At 44.3% G+C, this 25633-nt stretch overlaps 2 protein-coding genes and 1 long non-coding RNA gene across 8 annotated transcripts in view; 1 reads left to right on the forward strand and 2 right to left on the reverse strand.

Moving 5' to 3' along the window:
• Positions 1 to 374: 374 nt before the first annotated feature.
• On the forward strand, positions 375 to 16210 carry LOC140254539 (leucine-zipper-like transcriptional regulator 1). 2 transcript variants are annotated; one of them, XM_072341086.1, is made up of 9 exons: positions 653 to 712; positions 1027 to 1132; positions 8831 to 9086; positions 9939 to 10018; positions 10808 to 10886; positions 11940 to 11986; positions 12647 to 12767; positions 13654 to 13840; positions 14186 to 16210. In XM_072341086.1, the coding sequence occupies exons 3-9, from the start codon at positions 8924 to 8926 to the stop codon at positions 14874 to 14876; spliced, it is 1368 nt and encodes a 455-aa protein (XP_072197187.1). In that variant the 5' UTR covers positions 653 to 712; positions 1027 to 1132; positions 8831 to 8923; the 3' UTR covers positions 14877 to 16210. The 2 variants fall into 2 exon arrangements, with proteins under 2 accessions (XP_072197186.1, XP_072197187.1); XM_072341085.1 differs by lacking the exon at positions 1027 to 1132 and having other exon boundaries at positions 375 to 712.
• On the reverse strand, positions 2362 to 4388 carry LOC140254541 (uncharacterized). 2 transcript variants are annotated; one of them, XR_011904255.1, is made up of 3 exons: positions 3906 to 4388; positions 2852 to 2991; positions 2362 to 2468 (listed from the first exon to the last, which is right to left on the reverse strand). It is a non-coding gene; the product is annotated as an uncharacterized lncRNA (long non-coding RNA). The 2 variants fall into 2 exon arrangements; XR_011904254.1 differs by lacking the exon at positions 2362 to 2468 and adding an exon at positions 2663 to 2775.
• A 1243-nt stretch (positions 16211 to 17453) lies between the features above and the next one.
• The window catches only part of EPB41L5 (erythrocyte membrane protein band 4.1 like 5), a 43244-nt gene continuing 35064 nt past the window's right edge, over positions 17454 to 25633 (reverse strand). For 3 of the 4 annotated variants that reach the window (XM_072341295.1, XM_072341294.1, XM_072341296.1), the window contains exons 20-26: positions 25438 to 25499; positions 24847 to 24945; positions 24346 to 24439; positions 23398 to 23475; positions 22882 to 22923; positions 22349 to 22482; positions 17454 to 21909 (exon numbers count right to left, since the gene is read on the reverse strand). In XM_072341295.1, coding sequence (XP_072197396.1) covers positions 21852 to 21909; positions 22349 to 22482; positions 22882 to 22923; positions 23398 to 23475; positions 24346 to 24439; positions 24847 to 24945; positions 25438 to 25499 — 567 coding nt within the window. In that variant the 3' untranslated portion in view covers positions 17454 to 21851. The remainder of the gene's footprint in view (positions 21910 to 22348; positions 22483 to 22881; positions 22924 to 23397; positions 23476 to 24345; positions 24440 to 24846; positions 24946 to 25437; positions 25500 to 25633) is intronic. The other variant, XM_072341298.1, reaches the window with a different exon arrangement.

Below are 25633 nucleotides of genomic sequence, written 5' to 3' on the forward strand. Positions count from 1 at the left end.
ATCCTGACTCAGCTGTAGGTATCCCTGTTTAGTGCAGAGGAGCTGGACTGGATGCCCTTCAGAGGTTCCTTTCAACTCAAACGTTTCTATGATTCTATGAAATTGCAGTTGAACATGCTCGTATAATTCACCCAGTCCAGACAATATGCTTCACATCACTCTGAGCTGGGTGTACCTATTGGTGTCCACTTACGATAACAGAAAAGCAATTACAATTCTATATTCTAGGCACGATACAAATGAAGAAGCAGCGACCTCCACCCCAGGGCAGGAAAACACGTCAACACGGCAAGGAGAGGCCGTGTGGGTGGGGAGTTTCACTGCTGGCGGTGTTATGAAACCTCGTTTAGCTGTGAAAGAGAAGTGGAGAGAGAACAAAAAAGATACTAGAGGCTACAGCAGATAGAAAGCCAAGGGCGTGAGCCCAAGCAAGCAGCAGGACTGCGGCTCTGAAGCTCAAGCAGAGGCTCTGAGCTAAACGCTGACTTAACGGGCAGGGAGCTGAGAACAGAAAAAAGCAGCCACTCTCCACTCTCTCCCTTCCCACCCAAAATCTGAGTTCCCGGCTGCGCTCCGACCACAACCACGCACCGCCCGCCCCGAGCCACCACCAGGCCGCGCCCGTCGGGCCGAGCCCCCCGCGCCGCACCGCCCCGGCCGCACCGCGCCGCATCCACGCAGGCTCAGGCCGGGCCGGGCCGCAGTTCGGGAGGTGAGATGAAGGTGGGGTAAGGGAGGGGGGCGCGGCAAGGGGCTCGCGGCCGGGTGGGACGGGGCTGGGCGGCGCCGGAGCCCTTCCCGCTGCGGGCGGGCCCGACCCAGGGCTCCCCTCCTGATGCGGCGCCAGGGGCGACGCGTGGCCGGCTGGGCCTGGGGCGGGGGGGTGAGGGACGGGGGGCTGAGGGACGGGCGACACCGGGGCACGCTCCAGGGGAGTCAGAACGGGCCAGCCGGGCAAGATCCGCTCCCGAGCCAAAGCAGGGCGGTGATGCTGTGGTTTTGTTTTTGTTTTGTGCCCAAATCCAGACGACATGGTGAGGGGCAGTGCCCAGAGGGGCTGCAGGCACAGGCCTGGCAGCAAGGGCAGCGATGCTCAGCAGACACCTCGGTGCACACAACCATCACCCAGAAGGTATGAAACGAAAGGTTAAGCGTGTGAGGAAGGAAGCGGATTCCAGCACAGGAGGCCAGCAGTGGGGCTGGTGCTGTGCTCCACTCGGGGACATTCCCCTTTTCCATGCTCAAAGAGCGTAAAGTGACAAAATGCCTTCCATCCAGCAAAAGACAAAGAAATGCACCCATCCAAATCCCAAGCCAGAGTATGTCTGGCCTGGGATGAATGCTGGACTGCAGTAGCTGGGAGTGGGGATTTCTCAGAAAGCCAGGAGCCAGGCAAAAATGAACCCTGTCACTCTGAGCCTGAATATGAAAACAGCTTGCAAAACATTTTTCCAGGCTTTGTAACAAAAGAGTTGGTCTTTCTTTTGCTTTGGTATCTAGGCTACATTGTGCAAGCTCACGCCTATCACTGGTTTTATTCACATGAGTAATTCCATTTGAATTTGGACCGACAACGTGCATGTGTAAAGTTACTCATATCCCTTCTGGCTTCTTTATGTATTGAAGTTATGTGGGTTTGTATTTCTTCCACTTCCTGGTGCAGCCCAGTAGCTGTTGGCATCGAGGTTATTGTGAGGCAGCACAGCTATTCTGACTTTGCGTGCCTGACACCTTTTCTTTCCTTGCCAAACTACAAGCTGACTACTCCTTTGTATGTGATCTATTCCAGCTATGCAATCATATCTTGTTTTTATGCAACCATCTTTCATGTGAGTGCTTAAATTCATTTTCTCTATAAAAGATCCTTTTTTGTACTGACAGTCTTTCCAGTTGTGCCATCTGATTCTTTTTCAACAAAGAAGTCATGATGTCTTTTATGAATTCTACTACAATGTATCATCTGAATTCATTGCAATTCTACCATCATATCTGAATGTTTTAATATTTGCCAGCTGGAATATTTTATTATTCTCACTGTCAAATACACTCTGCTTTCCTCAAGCTACAGCTTCTGCAGTTCTTGCAGCCTTGTATACTGTCCCTACCCCATTGTTCTGTGCTTGTCTTAAGGGCAAAATGTTTCTGGGACACAAAAAGCACATTGTCTTCCATAAAGTATGGTGTTATGCTGAGTTCATAACCAAGTGTAACCTTAGATGTTTCTTTTCCTCCATCAGACACTATAAACAATAAACAAGTAAAATTACGTGCATACATTGTATTACTAAAGTTAAAAAGTATCAACTGATGTACTCTCAGCTGTGCATTAAATGCCATAACACTGTAATTCTTACCTGAGGATGGTAAGCAGACAGGGCAGCCACTGACTCATCTCAACTGCATCCTTTCTTCATAACCTGGAAACTTTTGTTCAGTGCAAGTAGAGTCGCCCATAGGAGATAAATTACCTGGAATTTGTTTTAATGGCAGTTCATGAGTTACCAAGAAGATACATTCAGTTACACCTGAGTACAGATGTATTATATTGAACCTCCAGACATCTACCTTGAAGGAATTCAGCTAGTAAAGTTATTGTGAAATCCCCAAAAGACGCCTTCTAGGAATGTTGAAAACTGCTGTTTCTGAGTGGCAGGGGTGATGACCTGTGCACTGGAATGACCTATTTCCACTGGTGAGAGTGCAAGTTGCTTCCAAGGAAAGGGTAAAAGGACAAGTCCGTATTAGACTGCCCTTTGAATGTGGTGAGAGTTTCATCTGTGTGGATGAAAGGAACTGAGTGAGAACCAGAAACTGCATTTTCTTCCTGTGCCGTGTCTAGAACATGAATTACCTGTTTGTCTCAGCCGATGTCCAAAGGACCATCTTGATGGTGTCACACCTGACAATCAGGCCAGCTATCCTGGGTACACAATTAGACCACGAGAGAGAATGAGCACTTGCCACCCCTGCGGATGGAGTCACCAGCGTAGCCTTAAATGAAAACCAAAAAGATAAGACTTTTAAAGTTAGCATTCTGTTTAGGTCCAGAAGTAAATAAAACCCACATATACTCACATCCATTACCAGCATAAACTTTTGATCAGGGATGGTTGTGGCGTTGCATTTATATTTCCATTAAGTGCTGAACCTGCGTCACCTACTGATACCTATTTCTGGAAGCTCCTTCCCAGAAACTTAACTCAAAAATTGGATTGCCGTCAAGTGGTTAATTGCAGTTGTGGGAAAACAGATTTAACAGATCACCTGGGGAGATCTACTACTCAAAATTACATCTTCTATTATTATTATTTTTTTTTTTCATTTATTTAAAAAAAAAAAAAAACCAACACCACAGATTCTAATTACTAAGGAAAATAAACAGAAAACAAGGAGAAATAGATGTATTTTTGTTTCATCGGTACCATACGACTTATTTCAGTGGAGTGAAAAAGGTGATTTCTTTGACATACAAAGATGTAACAATTCCAGAAAGATTTCAGTGAATTCTTGTTTCCAGATAGCTCTCCCTCCACAGCACTGGGAAATAGGTAACATTTACTGCATTATCCCAAACACATTTGTGATTGTTTCATTAAAAGCAAGCAATATACCTAGCTAGCAGAAAATGCATTTATATATTTATAAATGTATGATTTATACTTCTTTATTTGACGTTATTATATTTATTACTACTTAAGGACTTGCTTTATAACAGGCAGTAGTGCTACATGCTAATGAGGACAACAGGTTACTTCTGGAAATGAGCACAGGGAGAAAATAACAAAAAGGTCAGTTAACAAAAGAAAAACACCACAATAATAACAACAATAATAATAATAATAATAAATCTGCAATGCAGAGCTTTAAAATGACTGCGATCTGAGTTAAGGAAGACGATGGCTTACCCGCAGTGCTCCAGAAGCAGGCAGGCAGCTGCGCTGTTCACAAGGACAGATACTGTAATCTCATCTGCTTTGCAGTAAGGGTGCATTGTCCTCGGTGCTCCAGGTACACTCCAGGAATGGTAGCTACGTGCCAGAGAACAGAAGATATGTCATATAGAAGTGCTAATTACACGTGGCTGCTTTGGAGTTTCATTCAGAATACCTCTTCACTGCAGAACACATTTGAGAGCACTGAAACGTGATGGTGATAATGTTTAAGAATGCCACCCTGAATTCACTTCTTTTAAAAATTCAAATAAGAGCTGTTTAACATGAAAGCCCTTCAGATGGTCTCTAAATTTTCAGATCTGTGCACTCAGCTTTATGAGGAGAACAGGGATGTTACTGTTCCACCACAAAGTGCCAGCCTTCCTCCCAGCCTCTGCATCATGCAGACCCACTTGTGTTGCCCCGTCCTTCAGCTGCCGGCTTCCATCTCCTTCCCTGCACCCCGGCTCCTCCAGCTGCTTGCTCAGTCACGCAGGAACTGCACATTTACAGCACAAAGCAAGGCCCTCGTTTTGGCTCAGAATTCTAACTAATGCAGGATCACTGTTATTTTTTATTCCCACAGTCACCCTGCACTGGTTGAAAAGTTGAAATCCTGAAGCTAAGCGTCTCTGCAAAGTAATTTCTGTATTATTTTTGTTTTATTTTTAACCTGGAGACAGTTCCTAACGACTCGAATTTAGGAAATAATGGAACAGTGAACCTTGAAGTACTAAGACACATGTTAAGGCAATGGCAGTACGCGTGAGATGCTGAAAAAAACCCACAAACCCTTCATTCTAAACTATCCCAAACAAATAAAACAAGTACATTTGTTCAAAACAGGCTTTCATAACTTTCTTACAGGTTTCTGCTCAAAGATTTCTCTTATTCGTGCAGTCATGTTGGAGCAGCTGTCAGAATAAAGCCGGGACTAAAGCGAGGGGTGGGCGATAGGTAGAATCCAGGAACACCTGTTCAAATGTAATGACTCTTTAAGAGCAATTGAGGCATCCAGAAGAAAATTAAGTACTCTGCGCAGAAAGGTGCTGAGGGCTGAGCCATTAACAACAGCAGGAATTCCTTTTTTCCCCCAGCAAGTGATTCCATTTCTCATTGTGTTCCAAAAGGCTCAATTCTCTTAAATCTGAAACCTTTCCATCTATTGAAAACAGATGGAAATGAACCGGGGGACCCAGGTAGAAGAAAAGCTTTAATGAGTGCGTATTTAAGAAATACTTCACTAAATCATTCGTCTGAGAAACCACATCTAATAGAAATATAAATAATTATCTAATGAGCGTATAAACTACATTTCCTGGAGTCATTTTCTGTCTTTCCACATTTCCTGAATTATTTTCATTATGAAGCAGTAATGTGGCACCATTAATTGATGAGCGCTCTGTGCTGTAGTTACTGTGCTAATTGCAGCTCTCGAGGTCCTCGTCTGCACCGTCAAACAATCGGGATTGATTGCACGGGGGTTATTTTTAGTAGGAAACAGCAGAAGAGTTTGTAGAGCAGCAGCCATTTCTTGTGCATTACAGCTGGCTGGGGAAAAGTTGCACACAAATGTCCCGAGTTGTCTTTTTGGGTTGTTTGGTTGGGTGTTTTTTTTTAATCCTGCTGAAATTAGAGCTTCCTATTGGATAATTAATCTGGCTTTTACAGAGTTGAAGCAGAGGGTGCAGCTCAGTGGCTTTAGTTTCAGAAGAACAGCACATTTTCTCTGGAAGCAGGACTTGCAAGGGAGGCAGTTGGCGAACTCTGAGTCTGGCTCTTTATAAAGACAATCTAGGAATTAAGTTATAATTAAAGATACTATTGATGAAGGGTAAGATTCGAGCTGGTTAACTTATCCAAATTGTGGAAGGAAGCAATTTGTTAACTGATGTGTTCGGTGATTGCAGGTCTGCCTCCACGTGCTCTGCTGATGCTCAGCAGGTATGAATGGGAGGAGACCACTAAGCCCAGACTGGCCTCCTGTCCTGCATCCTGCTCACATGCCCTACACAGAGTTCAGCCAGGGTGGGCGAACACATGGATTGCATTTTGTTGCTGATCTGCTGTACAAAATCAGGAGCATCTTTTGTGAATGCTTATATAAGGGGAGTCAAGGATTGTGTAGGAAGAGCAATAATGAGAAATATTTAGAAAGAGGAATAACCAGTTTTAACCGGGAACAAATAAAAGCAAAGGGGACAAGCCCTGTTTACTGTTGTTAAGTATTAACAGCAGAGACCTATCATCTTTTTCTTTCCCATTAAATTCTACATCAGCAGTAGCAGTAATAGCTTTGAGTTCTCACATGCACCACAGCAGCAAACTTACCGTGCTTTACCACTGAGGTGTCTCTGTCCCCATTTCTCTGTGGAAGTGGCTGAAAGACGGATGAGCTGAGTGTGGCTGCACGGGTTTGGTGGAGTCAGAGGGGAGCTGTATTTCACGGCTTCAGCCTTTTCCCTTCTCCGTGGCATGCCATAAAGCACTATGGACTTGGGCACATATAACGCATCATTGGTTCACAACTGCTAATTTGCCTGGGGAAAAACAGATAGAGCCACGCACCATTGTAAATGCTGCCAATGTCGTCTTCTTTCAGACAAAATGCTAAAAGAAAGATTAAAAAAAAAAAAGTCATAAAATGAATTTAGCCCGACTTGAAGAGCTCGCCTTAACAGAAGGGCTGCGATGGATTGTCTTGCAGTGCTTTTGTCACCGAGTATATCCAAGTCTTACAAACGGTAAATCCTAGAGATAATCTTTATAGTAAATGAAACCAAATTAGACAGGATTAGATGCATTCCTTATTAATACATTGTAGCTATTTTCTATGGCTTGTTTTACCGTAATCTTTGTTTTTCCTCTGATTCCATATATCCTGGCCTGCAGGGATCCATGCTGTAAGCAGTTCCTGAGCACCTTCCTGTCATTGACACCAAGAATAAGTATCGTTACGTGCAAATTTCATCAGCAGTGAAAATATAGCTTTTGCAAATGGAATAGTTAATAGCTGGAGCTTCTCAGTGTAGCACACTGTCTGATTTTGGCATTGTGGTTTCAGGAGCCAGAGTGACAGTTTGGACAAAGGCTTAATAAAATACAAACAGCTTAAACTTGCTACAGATTTCTCTGAGGGAGCGGTCAGTGGTGTCAGAGGGATGCTGGGCGGTAGCACTGGTGATACACAGGAGAACTGAAGGACCTGGGATAATATTTGTGCTGCAGAAAGCGCTCCCTGCACTGCCTGGGGACAGCTGGGCTTTGTCACCAGCTCAGCACACCCTGGTGGAGTCAATCCCATTTTAAGGAGGCAGCTCGGCAGGTACCACGCCGGCTTCTTCTGCCAGCATGGGAGGCTGCTGCTGTATTTGGACGTGAGCTTGCTTTTGACAGAGGACTCAGCTGAGAGAAGCACAGCTAACTTTGCCAGGATCAATTTGCAAAACCTTCAGGCTCTGGAAAACAAGGAAACCTTTGAGCACAGGAGAAATCATTTGAAGAAGGGATATGCTTTTGTGCCCCTTTTGTGTACGTACCTCCTGAAACAAGGTGTGTGGGAACAGAGGCAGAACTCTCAAAACTTGGAAACAAAATGTTCCCATAAGAAGAGAAGTAGAAGGTCAAAAAAAGGTTTAAGTTACCATTTGCAGGAAGCTGTACCTGGGTGTGGTTTCTGATCGGACAAGAAGCATTGCTGCTTTCTTTTTGCCATTTCCTGGTGAATAAACCTGAGAAATGAGCTTTAATTCAAAATAATCCCCAAAAAGGAGGGCCTTTGAGCACCGCACAGCAGCCATGCTCAGCACAATCTGAAGACCCCAGCATGCCATGCACCTGCCTGCACTGCTGCTCTTGATGTGGTTAGCAGGTGCTGTCAGAGCTTTGCTGCTCTCCCAGAGGAAACTTTCCATTTTATGCAGTAGGGCTGCGGGCAGCAGAGGTAGTAACATATCTGTGTGGTACAAATGGATTTATTGCTGTACATCTGGGGCAAATTTGGTATGCTTCTTATTTACTTATTTTAATTAGAAATGACTGGGGCTTAGGAGTTTTAGGTTCATTGCGTTTATCTTGCAACTAGTCTCAAATCAAAAGAATGGATTGCTGCACATTCATTACACTGAGCTTAGAATTTATGCACAGGGATGCTGTGCACAGGGTGTGTCCGTACCAACGGATCCTTATCTGTCCCTTTCCAGTCCTGGATCCTGAAGGGGAATCCAGCTCTCACTGACACAGTCTTGAAATCGGGAGTCTTTGTAATCTGATGCGGTGATGGCACCGACTCAAACCCCTGAATCTGATCTAGTGTTGGTTTGTAATGCTTCGTAAGGAGATGCATTTTAAAACACCAGCCATGGTATATTTTGAAGGGGCTGAGAGATGAGCGTATAGTCCCGGTGTTCCCATCTTCACAGAGCACAGTGACATCTTGTGGCAAACTAAGGGATAGTGCCTTTTTTTTTTTCCCAGATAGATCCTAATTTCAGCTGTTTCAGGGATGAAAGTCTAAGAATATTCTGGACAAGCGCTGATGAATTACTCTTATCCTGGTATTTGCTCTTTCCCAACTTTGTTTCAATGCAGCTTACCTGGAACCCACAGAGAAAACAGGCAGACCCTTGGTTTCTATCCTACTGCAGGTGCAGGACGTAGTTTACGGCTTCAGCTCATCAGCGTGCTTTGGAAAACTGCTCCAAGAACATGCCTGTCCCAGGCCAGCTGATACAAGGCTCTGAACCAGCACTGCTCGTGCTTTTCTCTGGTTATCACAGACAGCAAAAATGGTCAGCTTGTGACTGATGGGAATGAAAAGAAAATGTTGGAATCTTTTATCATAAAGCAGAAGCTGTTTTGTTTTGTTTATTTTTAAATCTTTTTTTGTCTTTTTACAGACCAAGGAGTGTCTAAGCCCTGTCTGTGATGCTGTGGGACCCTCCCCAGGCATTCTTGGCAGCTGATACTTGGATAGGATCCTACTTGTCAGCATGAAAGGAAAAGCTGCACACTGCGACTGGAAATCTGCAGCCCAGAGGAAGCCCTCTCCCTGCGACCGATACAAACACGCCTGTGTTATCTGCAGGGGATTTGTTTATCTCTACGGAGGGCGGAACACCACCAGTCTCAGAGACTTTTGGCGGTACAATATAGGTAAGTTTGCCCCTTCACTTACTGGTCAAGATAAAAGAGGAAAATGCATCCAGTCGTCGTGAAACTGGGGACACCCCAGAGCTAACAGCTCTGCTTTCTCCATCAAAATAATCCTCTACCTCAAGCAGCTACCTAAGCTTCATAAATGCTTTCAGAGATCAAAGGATGCATGAACTACATTATGATCATTGGGCAAACGGTGGGATTGTTCCCGTCGTAGGTGTCCCAGAAAGCTGAGATTTGAGTTCCTTTGTTTGGCCAAAATTACTGATTCATTTACAACATCCTATTTCTAGCTAAGGATGTGACAGAGATTTATTGAATCTTTAACATGGGAATAGTTTATTCATGGAAGAGTGCACAAAAGGAGCGCATGAATACAATACCTTGTAAGACTGCATTAGTAATGCACCATCAAATATGACATTTTCTGAGATTTAATGTATAGTGTTTCCTGTTCAATTGTTGCTAGTAGATAAAACTCAGAACTGTGCTCATGGAATAGCTGGGTTTTGGTGTAGCTAACCTTATAGCATTAAAGTAAAAACCAAACTGCTATTCCACATACGTTTGCTATATAGAAAAATGCACTTACTTGTGGAATTGTGGGGAGGTGCCTCGGTCTTCTGAACTAACAGAGGCAAGATGACCCAAGGCTTTATTTTAAGACGGCCTGCATCAGAATGGCATTTTTTCACTCTTCTCAATAGCAGAGCAGAAAAATGAGAAAGTGCTTGTTCACCTTCTTGCCTCATTGACTCTGGCTGTGCGGCCGCATCCAAAGCTGATCCTTTCACCTTTTTGTCTGTATGTTGAGTTCACCACTGTCTTAACTTGAGCTTTGGTTTCTAGCAAGGAATGAATGGGAAAAGCTGGACTGCTCGGGAGATGGTCCAGGAGAACTGGAAGAACATTCAATGGTGGCTTATAAGGTAGTAAAGGAAAATTTACGTTGTCCGTATACTAACAATTATTTTCCTAATGCACAGTAAAATAAAACTCCATCTGTTATTATGTACTAGGGCAGCTGTGTCAGTGCCATTCTGAGTGTAGCTGCACGGGGTTCTAGAATGTTTCCATATCAAGTCCCAGCATTTCAGTTTAGCAGCCGTGTGCAGCTCCCTGATTTCCTCACTTAACACTCAGTACATAATAGTAATACAAAATACAGACCTTGGCAGCACATTCTTTGACTTAGCTGTACAGTTGTAACAGTTGCTCTGAATTCATTTGCATGATAAGCAACAGCATGAAAACATTCATTTAGGAACTTGCACAGAAAAGGAACGGGGGAGTGAAGACAAATAAGAATTACAGCTTTACTTGTGAAGGGGAATCAGAATTTAGGATATCAGGAGCTGCAGTGCAATGCAATCCTCCTACAGTCACACGTAACCTAGTATTACTACCTGAGCAATGTCTCAGAGAGCTCCAGGTGTGCATCCCTCACGTTTTCCCACACAGTGATGAAGTGTGTGCTTCTGGGATGCCGTCCCTGTTCGAACAGCACCATGTTCAGCGGGGCTTCCTACTGGGGAGGATAAAAACACAACTAAACGTTGGTGGCTTGCGGTTGCCTCAAGAATTCTTAACAGGTTATCATTTGCATTGTTGTTAATTATATTTTGATGCTGTCGGCTTTTTATTCTCACAATTATTTTTGCAGTTATTTTCATGCTACATGCCTACCTGTACATGGTAAATATCGTTCCATTTTGCAGGGCACCCTGTATATTTTTGGTGGAATGGTGGATTCTGCTTTCACACAAGCAAAAACCCCTCTCTGGATGTATGACACAGGTATGATACACAATAGCCAGACTCTTTCCTGGGACATTCCATGGCCATAGGTACTAAGAAACATTAAAAACCAACCTGCTTTCTGCTGTTTGTAACAAGCCTTCCTTCAGCTTTCCAAGAAGAAATGCATATAAAACTGAGGACATGATTTTCCTCTAAAATTAGGCTGTTAAAGCTTTCAAAGGAATCAGCTCTTCCTTTAATTCCAAGGTTATTATTATTATTATTATTAGTTAAGAAAGCTTAATGTATTTTCATGTCTCTTTTTTCATTCCTCCTCTCTGCCCCACATTTTCTGCTCGGCCACATTATGGCCTCTTTGCTACCTCACTGTGTAACCCCAAGTCAGCGGGTTTGTTTCAGCCTTTATTTCCCAACATGGAAATACCTGCTGCTACAACAGAGATTCTCAGATAGAAGCTTCTGTGTACCATACATGTAATAGGAGAAGGTCACTCACAGTACTTACCAGTGAAAACTGTGAACGAGTTATTGGGATGTTCTGTGTCTTTTATTCGTGGTCATTATTTCAGTATTTCCATGCAAGTGTAGCTTTTAATAACACGGACTTGTAATTCTTTATTCTTACCAGCTGCTGAGTATCTGATACCTCTGTTCCTTCAGATCAGTGGTTTTTGACTGTTATCCAAGGACTGGTTTTAAGCAATCTGTGAAAAGGAATGAGAAAAATGAGGCTGTGGTTGTAAGGTTTACATAATAAATAACAGGAGCTGTACCTGCACTGGAAAAAAAGAAATGGAGATCCCTCAAGTCCAGAAAGCCACGGGTTATTTTTTAGTGTGAAATTTAGCTTTAGGAAACAGAAAATCCAATATGGAATCTCAGTGCTTTGATAAGGATACAGGAAAACTATAAACTGTCGGCTCCCCGGTGCTGCTGCGTTAGGGGAAGCAGATTTCTGCATCCTTGTCAATAGAAAACACCAAGATGAGATTTAGTGGAGAACTGGATTTGTATTTGAAGCAGTGATGTCGGAGGAGTGTCCTCTTGTGGTCCGGGATATAAACTGCGCTTTATTAAATAACCCCCCAGATTCTGCAGGATGGACAGAGGGCCGCGACGTACCAGCAGAGATGGAGGTAAGGAGCCAGGAAGTGGCGAATGTGTGAATCAAATGCCTGTTGCTTTGTTGATTAAACAGATTGCTTTGAAATATGTTCCCCCAAACAGTTCCAAACTAATCTCTTTGGAGACATGTGGCCACACTTTATTTCTTTGCACTTGCAATAATTAAGGCTTTTTCCTTCTTTAAAATTGCTGCTCTTAACTTTCTATATAGCACTGAAAATTTAAGCCCTCTCTCCTCTTACTACTTTTTCTTTTTTTTCTAAGATCCTTATAAAGAAAACCAGTTTTAGATGATACATTGCAACCAGCAATGCTTTTAAAACGGGGCTCTGAGTACAGATGGGCAGCCCCATTAGTACATTTTGAAATGCAAAGTGCTGCAGCATTTTGTATTTCTTTAGTCTGAGCACATCGACTCCTTGAGATATTGCTGCTTTTAAATGAAACTTCAGCGTAAGCACTGAGGTAATGCTCTAATGGATTGGTTTTGTATCACTGCGTGTAAAGAATGACTCGTGGGGTTGCTTCACTTCTGGGTTTATCTTATAGTTTCAAAGAATTTTAACACAACCCAAAGCAATGGCTCTCATTACTTGGAAATATTCCCAAGGCAGATTGATAGGACTTGGTCTGTTAACATTTCTTTTTGCTTTATTACTAAACCGTTTCAGAGTTTGGCACCTACCAACAGAAAAGGCCACAGCGCAGTAGTGCACCACGCCAGCATGTACATCTATGGGGGATACGTTGGCATCAGAGGCATTTCACAGGAATTCTGGACTTTCCATTTTGGTAAGTTTAAAAGTTCGGTACATTTTGATGCAGTACAAAATGATGACTGAATAGCGTGGCTTACTGTGTGAAGAAAATTCCTATCGGCAGTAATGTTGCAAGATAGATTTGGCTTCTGTTCAGCAGCATTTAATTACGAATTCTGTCAATTAAACTAATCCCCAGCTGAAATCAGTTGGACTGAATTATACTGGAGGAAGTTCTGCAGTATTTGCCAGTTTTGGAGCTGAGAAATCAGGGAGCGTGGTTCTGTTCACTCAGTTCTTCAAGGTTTACCAAAATCTTTCAGTTGCAGCAGAGACCTTCCATGAGTTCAACCTGCTGATGCCATCTTCAGAATCTCCAATCTAGAACAGACCACAGGGATATAAACCTGGCAGGAGATGGTTTTGTTGGCATACTCATCATCAGTCTGGTGGCTGCAAACCCGATGATTCCCAGAGACTTTCTAAAATGGAAAGCTTTTGTTATCTGGTGGCCATTTGGGAGCTATGTTGAAATGCACGATGGTTTATCTCATCCTTCATTCCCTCTCAGGAAGAATGAACACCGACATTAATGAAAGGATGTTTTTGTTGTCTGATTTTCCCTCTTCTACCTAGGAAATTATCTTTCCATGACAGAGCCGATGAATTACCTAAGCCACAGGAAAAACTGCTCTGTAAATAAAATCTCCATGGCATCTGCCATGCGGCATCTCATATTTTCATTATAAGTTTATGCACTTCTTCAGCGTCAGAAATTAAACTGTTAACTTCTACCATAGTAAGGTTAGAGCAGAATGTCCCTGTTCTCCAATATAGTGGTTACTTTGTTATTGAAATAAATCCATTCTCAAATACTAAGCTAAAATTGGTAAATTTATGAATCAATACTCTCCTTTCAGATACAAGAACATGGTTATATGTTTCCACCCCACCTCACAGCACCGGCCCAGGACCTCGGCACGGCCATTCGGCAGTGGTTTATCGTGCAGCCATGTACCTCTTTGGAGGACTGGTGGGGCTGAGTGAACAGAAGGATTTATGGAAGTGGGACTTTGGAAACAGCAGCTGGCATAACATCAGAACGAGGTACAGAATATTGTTTGTTAATCTTCATTGACAGAGAAAGAGAATGGTTCTTACCATACGATACTGCATGCAAGCAGAGGGAAGATGGATTCCTATCTTCCTTTCAGGGAAGACAGAAATTACTCAGATTAAGACCTGGTACCACTGCCATCCCTGAGGCTCCACTTGGCTTTGCTGGGAGGGCTGTTGGCAACACGTTGGTGCAGCTGTCAGCAATATCATTTTGATGCCCCAGTGCAGCTGTTCAGTGGCCATTCTCTTGAGTCAAAAGAAAAACAGAGGCTAAAATTATTGTTAGATTCTTTTCTTGGTCTCCCTATAATTGCTGTTTTCTCTTGTATTTAGCCAAGGACCTCCTCCAGCGGTAGGACATGCTTCAGTGGTCTTTAAAGACTCAATGCTGGTTCTTGGTGGAGGGATTTCCAACTCCAGTCCTAACGAAGACCTCTGGAAGTACCATTTCCATACACAGACATGGAAGAAGCTAAGTAGCATTACAAAGGCAAGCTTTTCTCCTAAAATGTATCACTGCGTGCTGGGAATTGGCTCTGGCTTTCAAACTACCTCAGATTTCACTAATACAAGTCCCTGGAAGAATAAGAAGCACCACCACCAGCTGGTGACCATCCCAAAGCACTCCCACTTCTGCAGCTACTTCCGCCAGCAGCCTGCATACCGAGTGTTCAGCAACCAGGACAGTGGTGCCATTGAAATGAAAACCTTTAGCTTCCCTCTGGAGCCAGTGGGCTTTTGTGCATTTCAAACCACTTCAGAAGTGGAACAAGACCCAAAGAGAACAACAAGCGTTTTGGTGAAGGACAGATCTGCCCCTTTGTTTCTCTCCTCAGAAAAAGAGACTTTTGCTGCTGCTGCGCTTGTGGAACAAGAGGAAGGAACCAGCTGTCAGCCTGCAGCTGCAGGAGATGAAGTTCGCAGCGATGCCAATGTGCTGCTGCTCATTGGAGGCAAACCTTTGTCCAGCTTCTCTGAAATCTCATTCTGGCAAATGGGGTTTGATGGCTTCTCACCCCTTTGAATGCACAGCAAGAGGACAAATCCCCACCAACGTGCTAGGAGGCAATGAACCAACCAGTGTTTTCAGTTTTCTGTCAGTTTGCTGTGAAAAGAACAAAACCTTCTCACAGAAGCTATGCGCAGGTTTTTCTTTTTATGTGAACAAAAACCTCTCTATATGTGTAAGCCACAACTGACATACAAATTACAGTTCCCAGGAGGAGCTTGTTGGAACTCTGCTGCCATTGTCACTTTTCCCTTCTGATCACCTAACATCCTTAAGTTGCTGTGGCTGATGCTGCACTGAAAATCAGATCTGCAGCACCCCCTACAGGCTCCAGAACTGCCATTTGAAGCGTTTGCTCATCTTGCAGTGTGCCAAACTAAGACAGCAGTGTAATCCAGTTTGGGAATGTTATTGTCACGTTTGGCTACGAGGGAGCTGATGAATCCTAATGGCTTTTTCTTCAGAGAACCTTCTTTGCACGGTGTGTCTGCAACAGCAGCGAGCACGTGCATTGAGTGCACAGCACCAAGTGTGTTACACGTGGCCCCTCTGCACCAGGGAAATCCCGAGCCTTTGTCAGGTTTGTTTTCCCTTGTTTAAAACTTCATGATTCACCAAGAAAGGGGTTTTTTGGAGAGAGAACTTTGTCCAGCATTTCAGGTTTCACAAGCTTAAAATACACATTTCCGTTTTCCAAACAACAAAGAACTTACCTTTAGGAACAAAGAGCACTCCCACAAGCACCAGCCATCTCGAGGTAATCCTGCAGGCCTTACTGCTGCTCAGGCTTTGGATTCCTTTTCCAGGATCATGAATTGCCCACTTGGAGGAGGCACGTTTGAGAACTTCTTACAGCAACCAGGTGAGCACATGCAGGGCGCTGCAGCCTCAACTCAGCAGCAAGCATTGCTTTCGCCGGCTGACATGTCTGTTCTGGCATTATCCAGAGAGCTGCTGTAATATACAGACTTTTATCTAGGACTGATGAGGGAATAAAATTTATCTGGAAAGCTTAACAATAAAGCAGTGATTTGCCAAAGAATGAGGTCTCCTGGCATATCCATGTATCCTGGCATATCTGTGCACAACAGCCCAGGAAAATGCCATCCAGCCTCTGCCATTCCTTTTGTGCTCCCCCCAGCCTCCCTTCCCTTTGGCAGCCCTACAGAGGGAGTAGCATTTACTTGGAGCCAGTGCAGGCAGGACACGAGCCAGCTCTAAGGAGAAGGCCTGGCATAGGGAGCAAAAAGCAGTTTGCAGGATGTGCCCATCTCCTCCATGCCCTCCCCTCCCAGAAGGTGAGCTGAGTTGGGGCTGCATTAACACTTCTGATATCCAAGACCTACATACGTAATCCTTGCTCATACCATGGTCTGATACTTGTCCTGCTTCAGAAGTCGGTGCCACCAGCTATACCCAGCAGCGCTCTCAGCACCGCAGGTAGTTCCACTCCTGCTTTCCTGCAGCAGTACATTTGTTATCTGATACAGAGGTACGGCAGAAGCTCTGTGAATGTGCTTCTGTTATTTCTCCATGCCTGCAGCAGTTCGTGAGAATTCATCCTGGGCCCAAGCCAGTGACTGAAAGCTACAGCCATCTGAATGCTCTGAGGCAGCCTGCATGAAAAAATGAATGGAATTAGTCCAGCTGATGGCAGCTACTTAGTAACAAACCAGCACTGCTTTTTGGCTGGACATGGAGCAGAAGGGCTGTCAATGAAGTGATGATTTAAAGTGTCTCTGAAAAAGGGACGTTTGCATTTATTCGCTAAGCCCACAGCCTGATTCGATCCATAGAATAAAAGCAAAAGGCTGCGATGTGCTGTAATCTCATCTGAGACGTGAGATGTACTGTTGGATCATAAATCACGTATCATGAGAACAAAGCTATCAGCCTTAAGCATCTCAAACTCAGTCTTTAATTACTACTTGCTTTCTGAACGTCAAAATGCCTGAATAGTAGGAGGATTTTCTTTTAAAATACAGACACTTCATAAAGAGGGTGGCTTTAAAAAAAAAAAAATAAAGCCAATCTGTTTTCAATGTATTTTCTTATAAATGCATTAGAAGAACAATTGAGGCACTCACCAGTGGGATCTTAGTTTGACCTACACAGCAAACATGCCACAAGGGAAACGACTTGCTAGGAGCTCCGCTATTAAGCTGGAACTGCTGCACTCCACAGAATCATAGAATGGCCTGGGTTGAAAAGGACCACAACCATCACCTGGTTCCAACCCCCTGCTATGTGCAGGATCCCCAACCACCTGACCAGGCTGCCCAGAGACACATCCAGCCTGGCCTTGAATGCTTCCAGGGATGGGGCATCCACAGCCTCCTTGGGCAACCTGTTCCAGTGTGCCACCACCCTCTGTGTGAAATCACTTCCTTGTGATACGCCACTGAGAAACTGAGAATCTTACGCTTTAACTGTTAAGCTCAGTGGCAAAGCATCTGTCGGCCACGTACCTGTGGGCTGTGAGCTCAGGGAGCAGCACTGCCAGCCCCGGTGACCCACTCATGTCCCAGGTCTCAGCCACCTGCCTGCCACAATGTAGCACAGAAATGCTTAAGAATGACTCCCCCAGACATTCGCAGGGACACGTGGTGTATTTCAGACACAACTACAGCACAAACATTTGCAGATCGGGTTGTGGACTACACAGATCACAGTTTCTCGTTGCCGTGTACAGTTTCTATACAGATGGCAGTGCAGTGCCCAGAGCCGGTCATACATCACCACTGTGAAACAGAAGCAAGAGGGTGCGCTTTGTTTTATAAAAAAAATCCAAATAAATTAGACACCGAGAGCTGCCGCCGAGCTTTACATATAAAAAGGTAAAAATACAGCAGTTAGTGTGGCTTTAACAAAACCTAGCTAAAAAAATACTCTCACGTACTTCAAAAATAGGTTTCTCCAGTTATAAGAAGGGGTGTGTGTGTGTTTAGGAAGCAAAGTGCTCAAGCCCAACAACACTAAAGAGGTGCACTTAGCAGAAGCCCCGTGGCTCCCTGCTGTGACACAGCACAAACAGCAATGCCCACCCAGCAGATGGGCACAGCCCGTTCCTTCTGTGGTGCTGACACTTGGACCAAACACACGTGGATGACACCTGCATCAGCAGAAGGCCATTAGCACAGAGTTCTGGTTTTTGGTATAAAAGCTACGATTGTCTGTCTAGCCGTGACATTAATCTAATAGCTACGTCGTTTTACTGCTGCTTACTAACAAACACTCCGCGCTTCCCCTGTGGGAGCCTCAGGTTGTACCAGCACACGTTCACAGTGTGGAAGATGCGTGGGGAAACCCAAATGGAACCAGGCCTTTCACCTGAGCCCCACATTTGGTGCAGCACATTTTCTTGCCAGGCTGTGGCCAAAGGATTGTCCAAAACAACCCCCTGGTACAGCTGGCTGCCTCTGACAAGCTACGTGTGGAACTGCAGTTCAAACCAGAGTGCATTCCAACTAGCCTATTACCCACCGCATCTAAAAGACGAATCACTTTGAGATGCTGGTTTTTCTGTTTAGTGTTGTTGGGTTTTTAAACGAACGCTAGAATTTCTGTGCGACCTTTTACGGTGAACCAACCCCCTTTTGTTTTCTGATTGCTTTTTTAGCAGAGTTACAAAGCATCCATCTCTCAGCAGCACTGCAGGCACATGCAGCACAAGGGTACAAGTTGGTGAGTACAGGCTGGAGGTCAGTCAGCAGCTTATAAAGTCCTTAGGAAAAATGCTATGTGTAGATAGATATCTATGTATGTATATAGACATTTTTAAGGGATCTGGCTTTTTCCAAATGACCACAACACAGCACACAGCTGTATTTCTTCATTCCTTCCAGCCCTCAAAGCTTTTAAGTGGTTGTCGGACCTGCCAGCATCCCAGCATCAGATTAACACTGAGGTTTCATTTATCCATCTCTTTAAACATATACAGATAAAAATAAGCTTTCTGGGGGTGACTGAACCTTCCAGCCAATCAACCAATAAAACAGCCATGGTAGGAAAACTCAGTAGCATACTGAGACTCACAGACACTATGTAGTGTTAGCTGCAGGAGACACCTGTCTCCTCCCATTTGATTAAGTACAAGTGGTAAGTAATGCTACCTTACCCGACGCCAGTCACAACACAAGGCCTGTAGTTCTAAAGCAAAACAAGTGATGCAAAGCTACAGGACGTTCAGACATTACGTGCCTGCTCAGATCACACAGCTGTGGTGTCTCAGTCTCTTCAGGCTCCCCATACAAACAAAAGGAATAGCTCAATAAGCTACATTGAGTTAAACAGACTACCTATTTCCTTCAGCTACCAGGACACTACTGGGAAGAGCTGGGTTTGCAGCCTCAATTCTATTAGAAATTGCAGCTCTCAAACATAAAAGCTGAAAATGTTGAATTTTTAAGCAAAATACCAAGTATTTGGCTATTGGAAGCGGAGGAAAACCCTGCCTCTGTGACATTGTCCCATGTGGGAGCTTAAATGCAACATTCCCTCCATCACCACCACTCCAGCCACACTGCCAGTCTAACAGTCAGATTTTAGGAGGCCACATTTCACCATGCGTTACTTACTTGGGTTTTGGGTTGTGGGGTTGCCCAGAAGGAATCTAATGATGGTATTTAGCACTCTGTACTTTAAAGCTTTAAACTTCTGTTATTTTACTTCTGGGAGAAATTCAAGCTAACAGTTCATAGAGCTCCTGAACCCAATGGGAAGAGTCAAATATCAAACATGCCTTAAAGAAAATGCTTCTGCATTCTGTCTATTTACAAAACCAACACATGTAGTTGGTGAATGCCAGCTCAGCTGCTGAGCAAACAGATCGATAGCGAGTGCCAAGTTTCCCCACACAGTCCTGGCTTTGTGCAGGAAGCAGACTGTCGCAGCCATAGCTTCCCTTTTTTTGCTGCAGGAACTTTTCTGGCAACTCCGTTAATCCACACTAAGACATTTGATATTTGAATCGGGTATCTTTTATGTTTTAATATGTAAAAAGGCTCAGGATTCAAATATGAAAGCCGATACTCTGCTGAAAGCAATGATAGGAGATGAGCACTGGCTAGCAGAAGCACAGCACTTGGGCCCAAAGAGCAGCTCCCCTTTAACTGGCAGTGCTGTGAGTGGAGAAGTGTGCCTGAAGCTCCTGCCATCAAATTCTGACCCTAGGTTACATAGGCAAAGGCTGCTAATCACTCTCTGTAGTGTATGTCAGTCACAATTGCTCCCAATGGTCCTTATGGTTTTCTATTAAGGCCTCTGAGGTTTTGAGGAGTGGCAGTGGGCTGTGTAAATGCTGACTCTCAATCAGCATCTGAGACAAATTCATGAGAAGAGCCATAAGAACACCCAAGACGTACCCTAATCTGAAAGCAGCAGCCTAGCAGGACACCAGCTTACCTGCACAGCCCACAGTGGTTTGGTCCAACTCTTTGTCCACACAGCAGGCACGCACAAAGAAAGTTGTGCATACAGGTTTCTAACTCACTTTCACATTTAAAATTGTTCCTAAGAACCCCGTGTATATAAATAGTTATAAAGAGCAGCACTGTGCAGAAAACATCCTCCAAGCCCAGTAATCCGTACAAACCTCTTCCTGAGAAGGATCCCAGTAGCTTCAGCTGTGCTTCCCTGTTTGGAGATGTGGAATTCATCACCGGCCTTCACACTTCTCCTTCCTCTGACTCTGCACTGCTATTTTCACAGGACATATTCCCAGGCTCCACGTTCTCACCTCTACACAGGGATCCTGATGCCCAGGACAGGCTTCAAACTGTATGTGTTTTATCCTGTCCTTCACCTGAGCACCAAAAGGCCTTCACCAGCACTGCGGGGCACGTTCTTGCAAGTGCTGCTACCTTTCTCGTAGAAGCAGGCAAACTGCTCTTGGGAACGTTTCATCTCTTTTCCCCATTCTCATCTTACTCTGTATTTTGTTCCATACACAACCGGAACAGGATTCAAGGTGGTGCTAAGAACTGACCTAGTTGTACCCTCACACCTTCTCCTGTGTGTTAAGTATTCTCCAAAGCACAGGACCTCAGACCAATAACTAGCAACAACGTGAACAGAAACAAGGAAAATCTTGTCCTTCCTAGCCCTGAATGACTACAGAAATAACCAGAAAACAGTTCCTGAAGTAAGTTATGCTCACAACTTCACTATTTCAATGCCGAAAACAAAAAAAATACATCTGTAGCCTAAATACACAACTGCATTTGAGTCACAGAGGAAATGAAAGAACCAGTGTTGAAATGTGGGACCTCTGCTGCAATCTGCTAACGCTAAAAGAAGTTTGGCAGGTTAACTTTCCTTTTCCTGGTGGCAATGAACAGCTCAAATCCAGTCCAAGTAGTTTGTCACAGTAGTTTGTCCTGTAAGAAGAGGTGCAAAGATTACCAAGAGCTTTAAGGCCAAAAGGAGCACGTGTGGCAGTACAACAAGGGAAACCCAGAGTGACTAACGACACAGAAGAAAATGATCTTGGCCACGTGAAACAGTCATCGCTACTGTGAGCCACCATACACAGCGTGGCCACAAGGTGGCCCTACAAGTTCTCCTAATCTTCCCACTATCGCTTTACAAAGGACAGGGATACGGCGTTCAAACGCTGCAGAGCTAACATCTCAGTGATCACCCTCCCGTAACATCGGAGAGGCAGCACAGGGTACGTAAGACTAAACCAAGTGTGGGTGGAACACAACTACATTTTGTTCCTCGTGTTCGGAATCAGCTCCAGTGTGATACTTCATTTCTCCCGAGGGAGAAGATCAAACTTTCACGTGGTTTTTACATTTTGGCTCAGACTGTAATTCCAGTTAGATTGCAATACATGTGAAAGTCTCTTCCTGGATTCTAGCAAACCAGCTGGCCGTTTCGCTCCCATTCAGCAAGAGTTTCATCCCATGCAAGTCTTTCAGAAGGATCCTTTGTAGATGTCGGAAGATTTGTGTTTTTACTGGGTGGGAAGTACAGAAGCTCCATCTTCTAGAGTTCAGTGGTGAGTAAACATTTCGTTTTTACTGCAGCATCCTCAGCGACGGGGCTGGAAGGGGAAAAAGTGGCGCCCCGTGAATGCACTTCTACAAACAGATCTGCCATGAGGGACTTATAAAGGGAGAGGTGTTGATGGGAGCAAAACTAAGAATTAAGTATCATCCCCAAGAGTGGCAATAACTGCTGCTTCAATATAACAAGCCCAGAGAACAAACCTTTCCAGCGGACAACCTGCAGAAGGGCAAACAGAACTGACTTCCAATAACACATCACTGCCGCCCACTTTCTGCTTTCCTTTTCTTCAGAGGTTCAATAATAGGATTGGTCATGGCAGCCAATTGTGCCTCACCAGCACAGCAGAATGGAATAGCAAGAGGAAACACTGCTACAAACTCCGAACTCTGATTTCCTTACAGTTTGGAAGAAAAAAAGGAGGAAGAGCGCACACTTCCTCTCCATCCCATACGGAATGTGTGCAGAGAATTTACCTTGCAAGGACTTCAGCTGTCTGCTGGCACGGCGGCAATCCAGCTGATGACAACAGAGCCTCTGTGCTGCCTTTCGCTGCTTTCAGAGATAAGGCAACATCATTTCCCAAAGGCCCGTTGGACATCAGTCCACTCTGAATTGGGGAGAAAGAAAAAGGAAACTGAAATAGAAACCTGCCAGCACGAGACACACTAATAATAACACGGTTATTTACAACAGGGTATTAAGACCTTCTAAGTTCCCAAACTTCACGGCATTTACCTGCAATGCACCACAGCAAAAAACAGAGTTTCAAATACGTATTTTAATATATTTGTAGCTTATCTCAGCTTGAATTGGCTTCCTTTAGTTTTGGACTGATGCACTGCTGTACGCGCTTTCAAGTGAATATAAATTATTATATTTTACTCATGTTCTTGTTTGTTAATCATGACCAAAGCTCTCTCTCCCATCCCCCTGCCCCCCTTTTTTTCCCTGAAGTTGCCTTTTACACGCTCCATCTCAAACTGTAAGTAATGGTTCAGTAACTCACTGGCACTAACCACCTCGGTGTTATTGTGGGCTGGGAAGACACCTACAAAAAGAAAAGAAAAGCTCATTAGAAACGGTTGGAAGAAACAAACAGATCTGACATAAAACTGCCCACCTCAAACAATAGCAGGTATTTGCCAGTTGCTACTCAGAATGTGCCTCACAATATAAGAGGCCTTTGAACCACGCTAGTGAACAGCTACAGGTGAAGCGACTTCACACAAGCAGGTAACTCACAGCTCACACATGCTCACTCACAGAAACTCAATGGCAACAGTTTCAGCATAGCTTTCTCTTCCAAAAGGTACCCAAACCCAATGCTATCTTCTGCCTAGCAGACGAGGTTAACTGAGCGTACTCTTCTGTGAGCAGTTTCAACCTGCCCCAGATGTATCACCAGTTCACTCTGCTGCAGTGGATCCAAGCGTGGTGGATGGATACCGAAGCCAGAGCAGAGTTTGTGAGTAAAAACCATTGTACTTGGGAAGGAAGAAGTTTGGTTTTGAAATACATTTACCCGAGGTGTAGCTTCTGTAAAGTCAATTAGATTCTCTGTCAATGATGTTAGGGAAACGTCCCGGTCATCTGGAGCGCTCTATGGAATAAATCAGTTTGGAATTGAATTCTCAATAGTAAACAGGTAGATTTGCTGAACACTAGAGTGGCTTCCCACATTACAGACCAGTGTCCACGACAAACACCGCCAATCATTAGGCCTGTTTTCTCAAATCTTTTCATACCGTCTTTTACAACAGCCTGTTCATTCCACTGTTTCCCAGTAGCAAACTGGAAAGAATGTCACAGCAGAACTGCCCTGTTCTCCAGTGCAAAGCTGAGGTATTGCACCACATGACAAGAAGGTCGGCAAGGTCTGCAAGCTGAGTGTCTGAACTCAGAAGATGGAGGTGATAATTATTCAGTGGAATGAACTATTTAATACTGGTTTAGAGGGATGACAGATAAAGGGCGTGTTGCTTTAGTAACCCAGCTTAACCCCTCAGCCTGCTGAAACAACAGCCAAGTACAGCGTTGGACTCGTGTTTTGTTTCGGAGAGGGACAAAGGAAAACTGACCCCCGAGTGCGTCACAAAGGCAGCTTTGTGCATTTCACAGAGTCCGGTAAAAAATCTACCTTAACCTTCAGGCAACCAAAATACAACAATTAAACATTATCGTTCGAACTTTTTCCTCTGTCATTACTTTGATGGAAACCGCACATGTCAGAATTTCATCCTCGCATCATCTTCAACGTGTGCAAAATGACCAACCAGTTTAGAACCTGACAGCAGAGTCAGAAATGTGCTTCAAGAGCGGTGCGTGCAGCAGGCCTCTGCTCCAGAAAGCAGTCTGTGGCACTCACTGCGTTATGACAGGCATGCAGTAAGGTCTGCTGTGGTTGCCTGAAGGCAGCTATAGCTCAGAGCGTGACACAGAAACCTTCCAGGCTGACAGGTGGTGGTGATACCTTTGAAACAGCAGCCTCCTCAGCTGGAGCCAGATTAGCTGGAATCAGCAACTCTTCACGGTTAGAGGCAGCATTATCCTCATTTAATGCATTACTGCAAGGAGAAAACATTCTCATCAGTGGATGCAGCCACTGTCCAAAAAGACCCGATAGAATCAACAGCATTTTCAGCACTCATTTCTAAGTCACGTACCCAGAACTGAAGTCTTCCCTGCAAACCTCTGATCTCCCCAGGTAAGGCCAGGGGCAGCAGGATGTCAAATACTTCAGTCAGTTCAAAAGATGAGAGAGATTTGCTTACTACTTGATAAGACACTCACCCTGAGGCAAGGCCTACACTGATTAACCATTGCAATGCTAATTAAAGAAGCATCTGTAAACCTGTTTAGTTAGACACAGCCTAACTGCCCAGCAATTCTCCTTCATCTTTTCAAGTTGGTTTCAAGGTAATCTCTGCATGGCTCTCTTACCCCAGAAACGCTTTTCTCCTGAATCACTTACGGAATGAAGGTGGAGGCAGAGGTTGCTTTCAGGTTGTTCTGAAATACTGGACTGCTTGCAGAGGGACTGCTCTGGGTCTTCCCTGCTGGGAGAATGTTCCTGTGCAATGCCAACAAAGCAAAAGCAAACACTGAAAGCTCTCCACAGACCACCTGTTATAGCATGTTTTTCAAATGGCTCCATACGCTTTTTGTTCCATGTTTTACCACGTGCTCTTTGAAATCTGACACGTGCTCATCTCCTTCAAAACATTAAACAGTTAAAACACGTAACTGTAGCTTTGCCAGTGCCCAGAACTCAGCCCGAACTAAAGCTTACATGAGATTCAGTAACTCACAGGACATCAATCAGCCACCAGTATGGGAGAATACAGTAAGAGTATCTGAATTACAAAGTTGTGATACATAGAAAGTAAACAGTTTTTAGTGGTTTTCCTTCTAAAAATACACCATGCCTACCATGTGAAACAACACTACTACAAGGTAAAATGCAACAATCATTGACACGGAGCACTGGGACACCAGAACTCTGCATTCTCAGGGCTGTACTTAGGAAAATAAGTCGTGCTTTTCCTCCAAATCAAGACAGTACCTGGCAGCAGCATCCTGCATGTTGGAGTTCTTGCTACCTGTCAGGCTGTCTTCTCTTACAACCTGTGAGAAAACAAACAAACAAGAAAAACACGCATGTCTGATTTCTGTTTCCATTTTGTATCGGTTCAGAGATTCACGGAAAAGCTGAACATCTCCCTCCCAGCATGGAACTGTGCAGCTCATTTACTGCACAA

This window comes from Excalfactoria chinensis, chromosome 7, assembly GCF_039878825.1.
Source record: "Excalfactoria chinensis isolate bCotChi1 chromosome 7, bCotChi1.hap2, whole genome shotgun sequence".
Classification (NCBI taxonomy): Eukaryota; Metazoa; Chordata; class Aves; order Galliformes; family Phasianidae; genus Excalfactoria; species Excalfactoria chinensis.

What these genes read in the sequence shown, in the direction of transcription:
- LOC140254539 (XM_072341085.1), top strand. Translation starts at nt 8,924, where the DNA reads ATGAAAGGAAAAGCTGCACACTGCGACTGGAAATCTGCAGCCCAGAGG. An exon ending in ACGTACCAGCAGAGATGGAG is followed by an intron (nt 11,987 to 12,646) that starts GTAAGGAGCCAG and finishes AAACCGTTTCAG; the next exon opens with AGTTTGGCACCTACCAACAG. An exon ending in ATTCTGGACTTTCCATTTTG is followed by an intron (nt 12,768 to 13,653) that starts GTAAGTTTAAAA and finishes CTCTCCTTTCAG; the next exon opens with ATACAAGAACATGGTTATAT.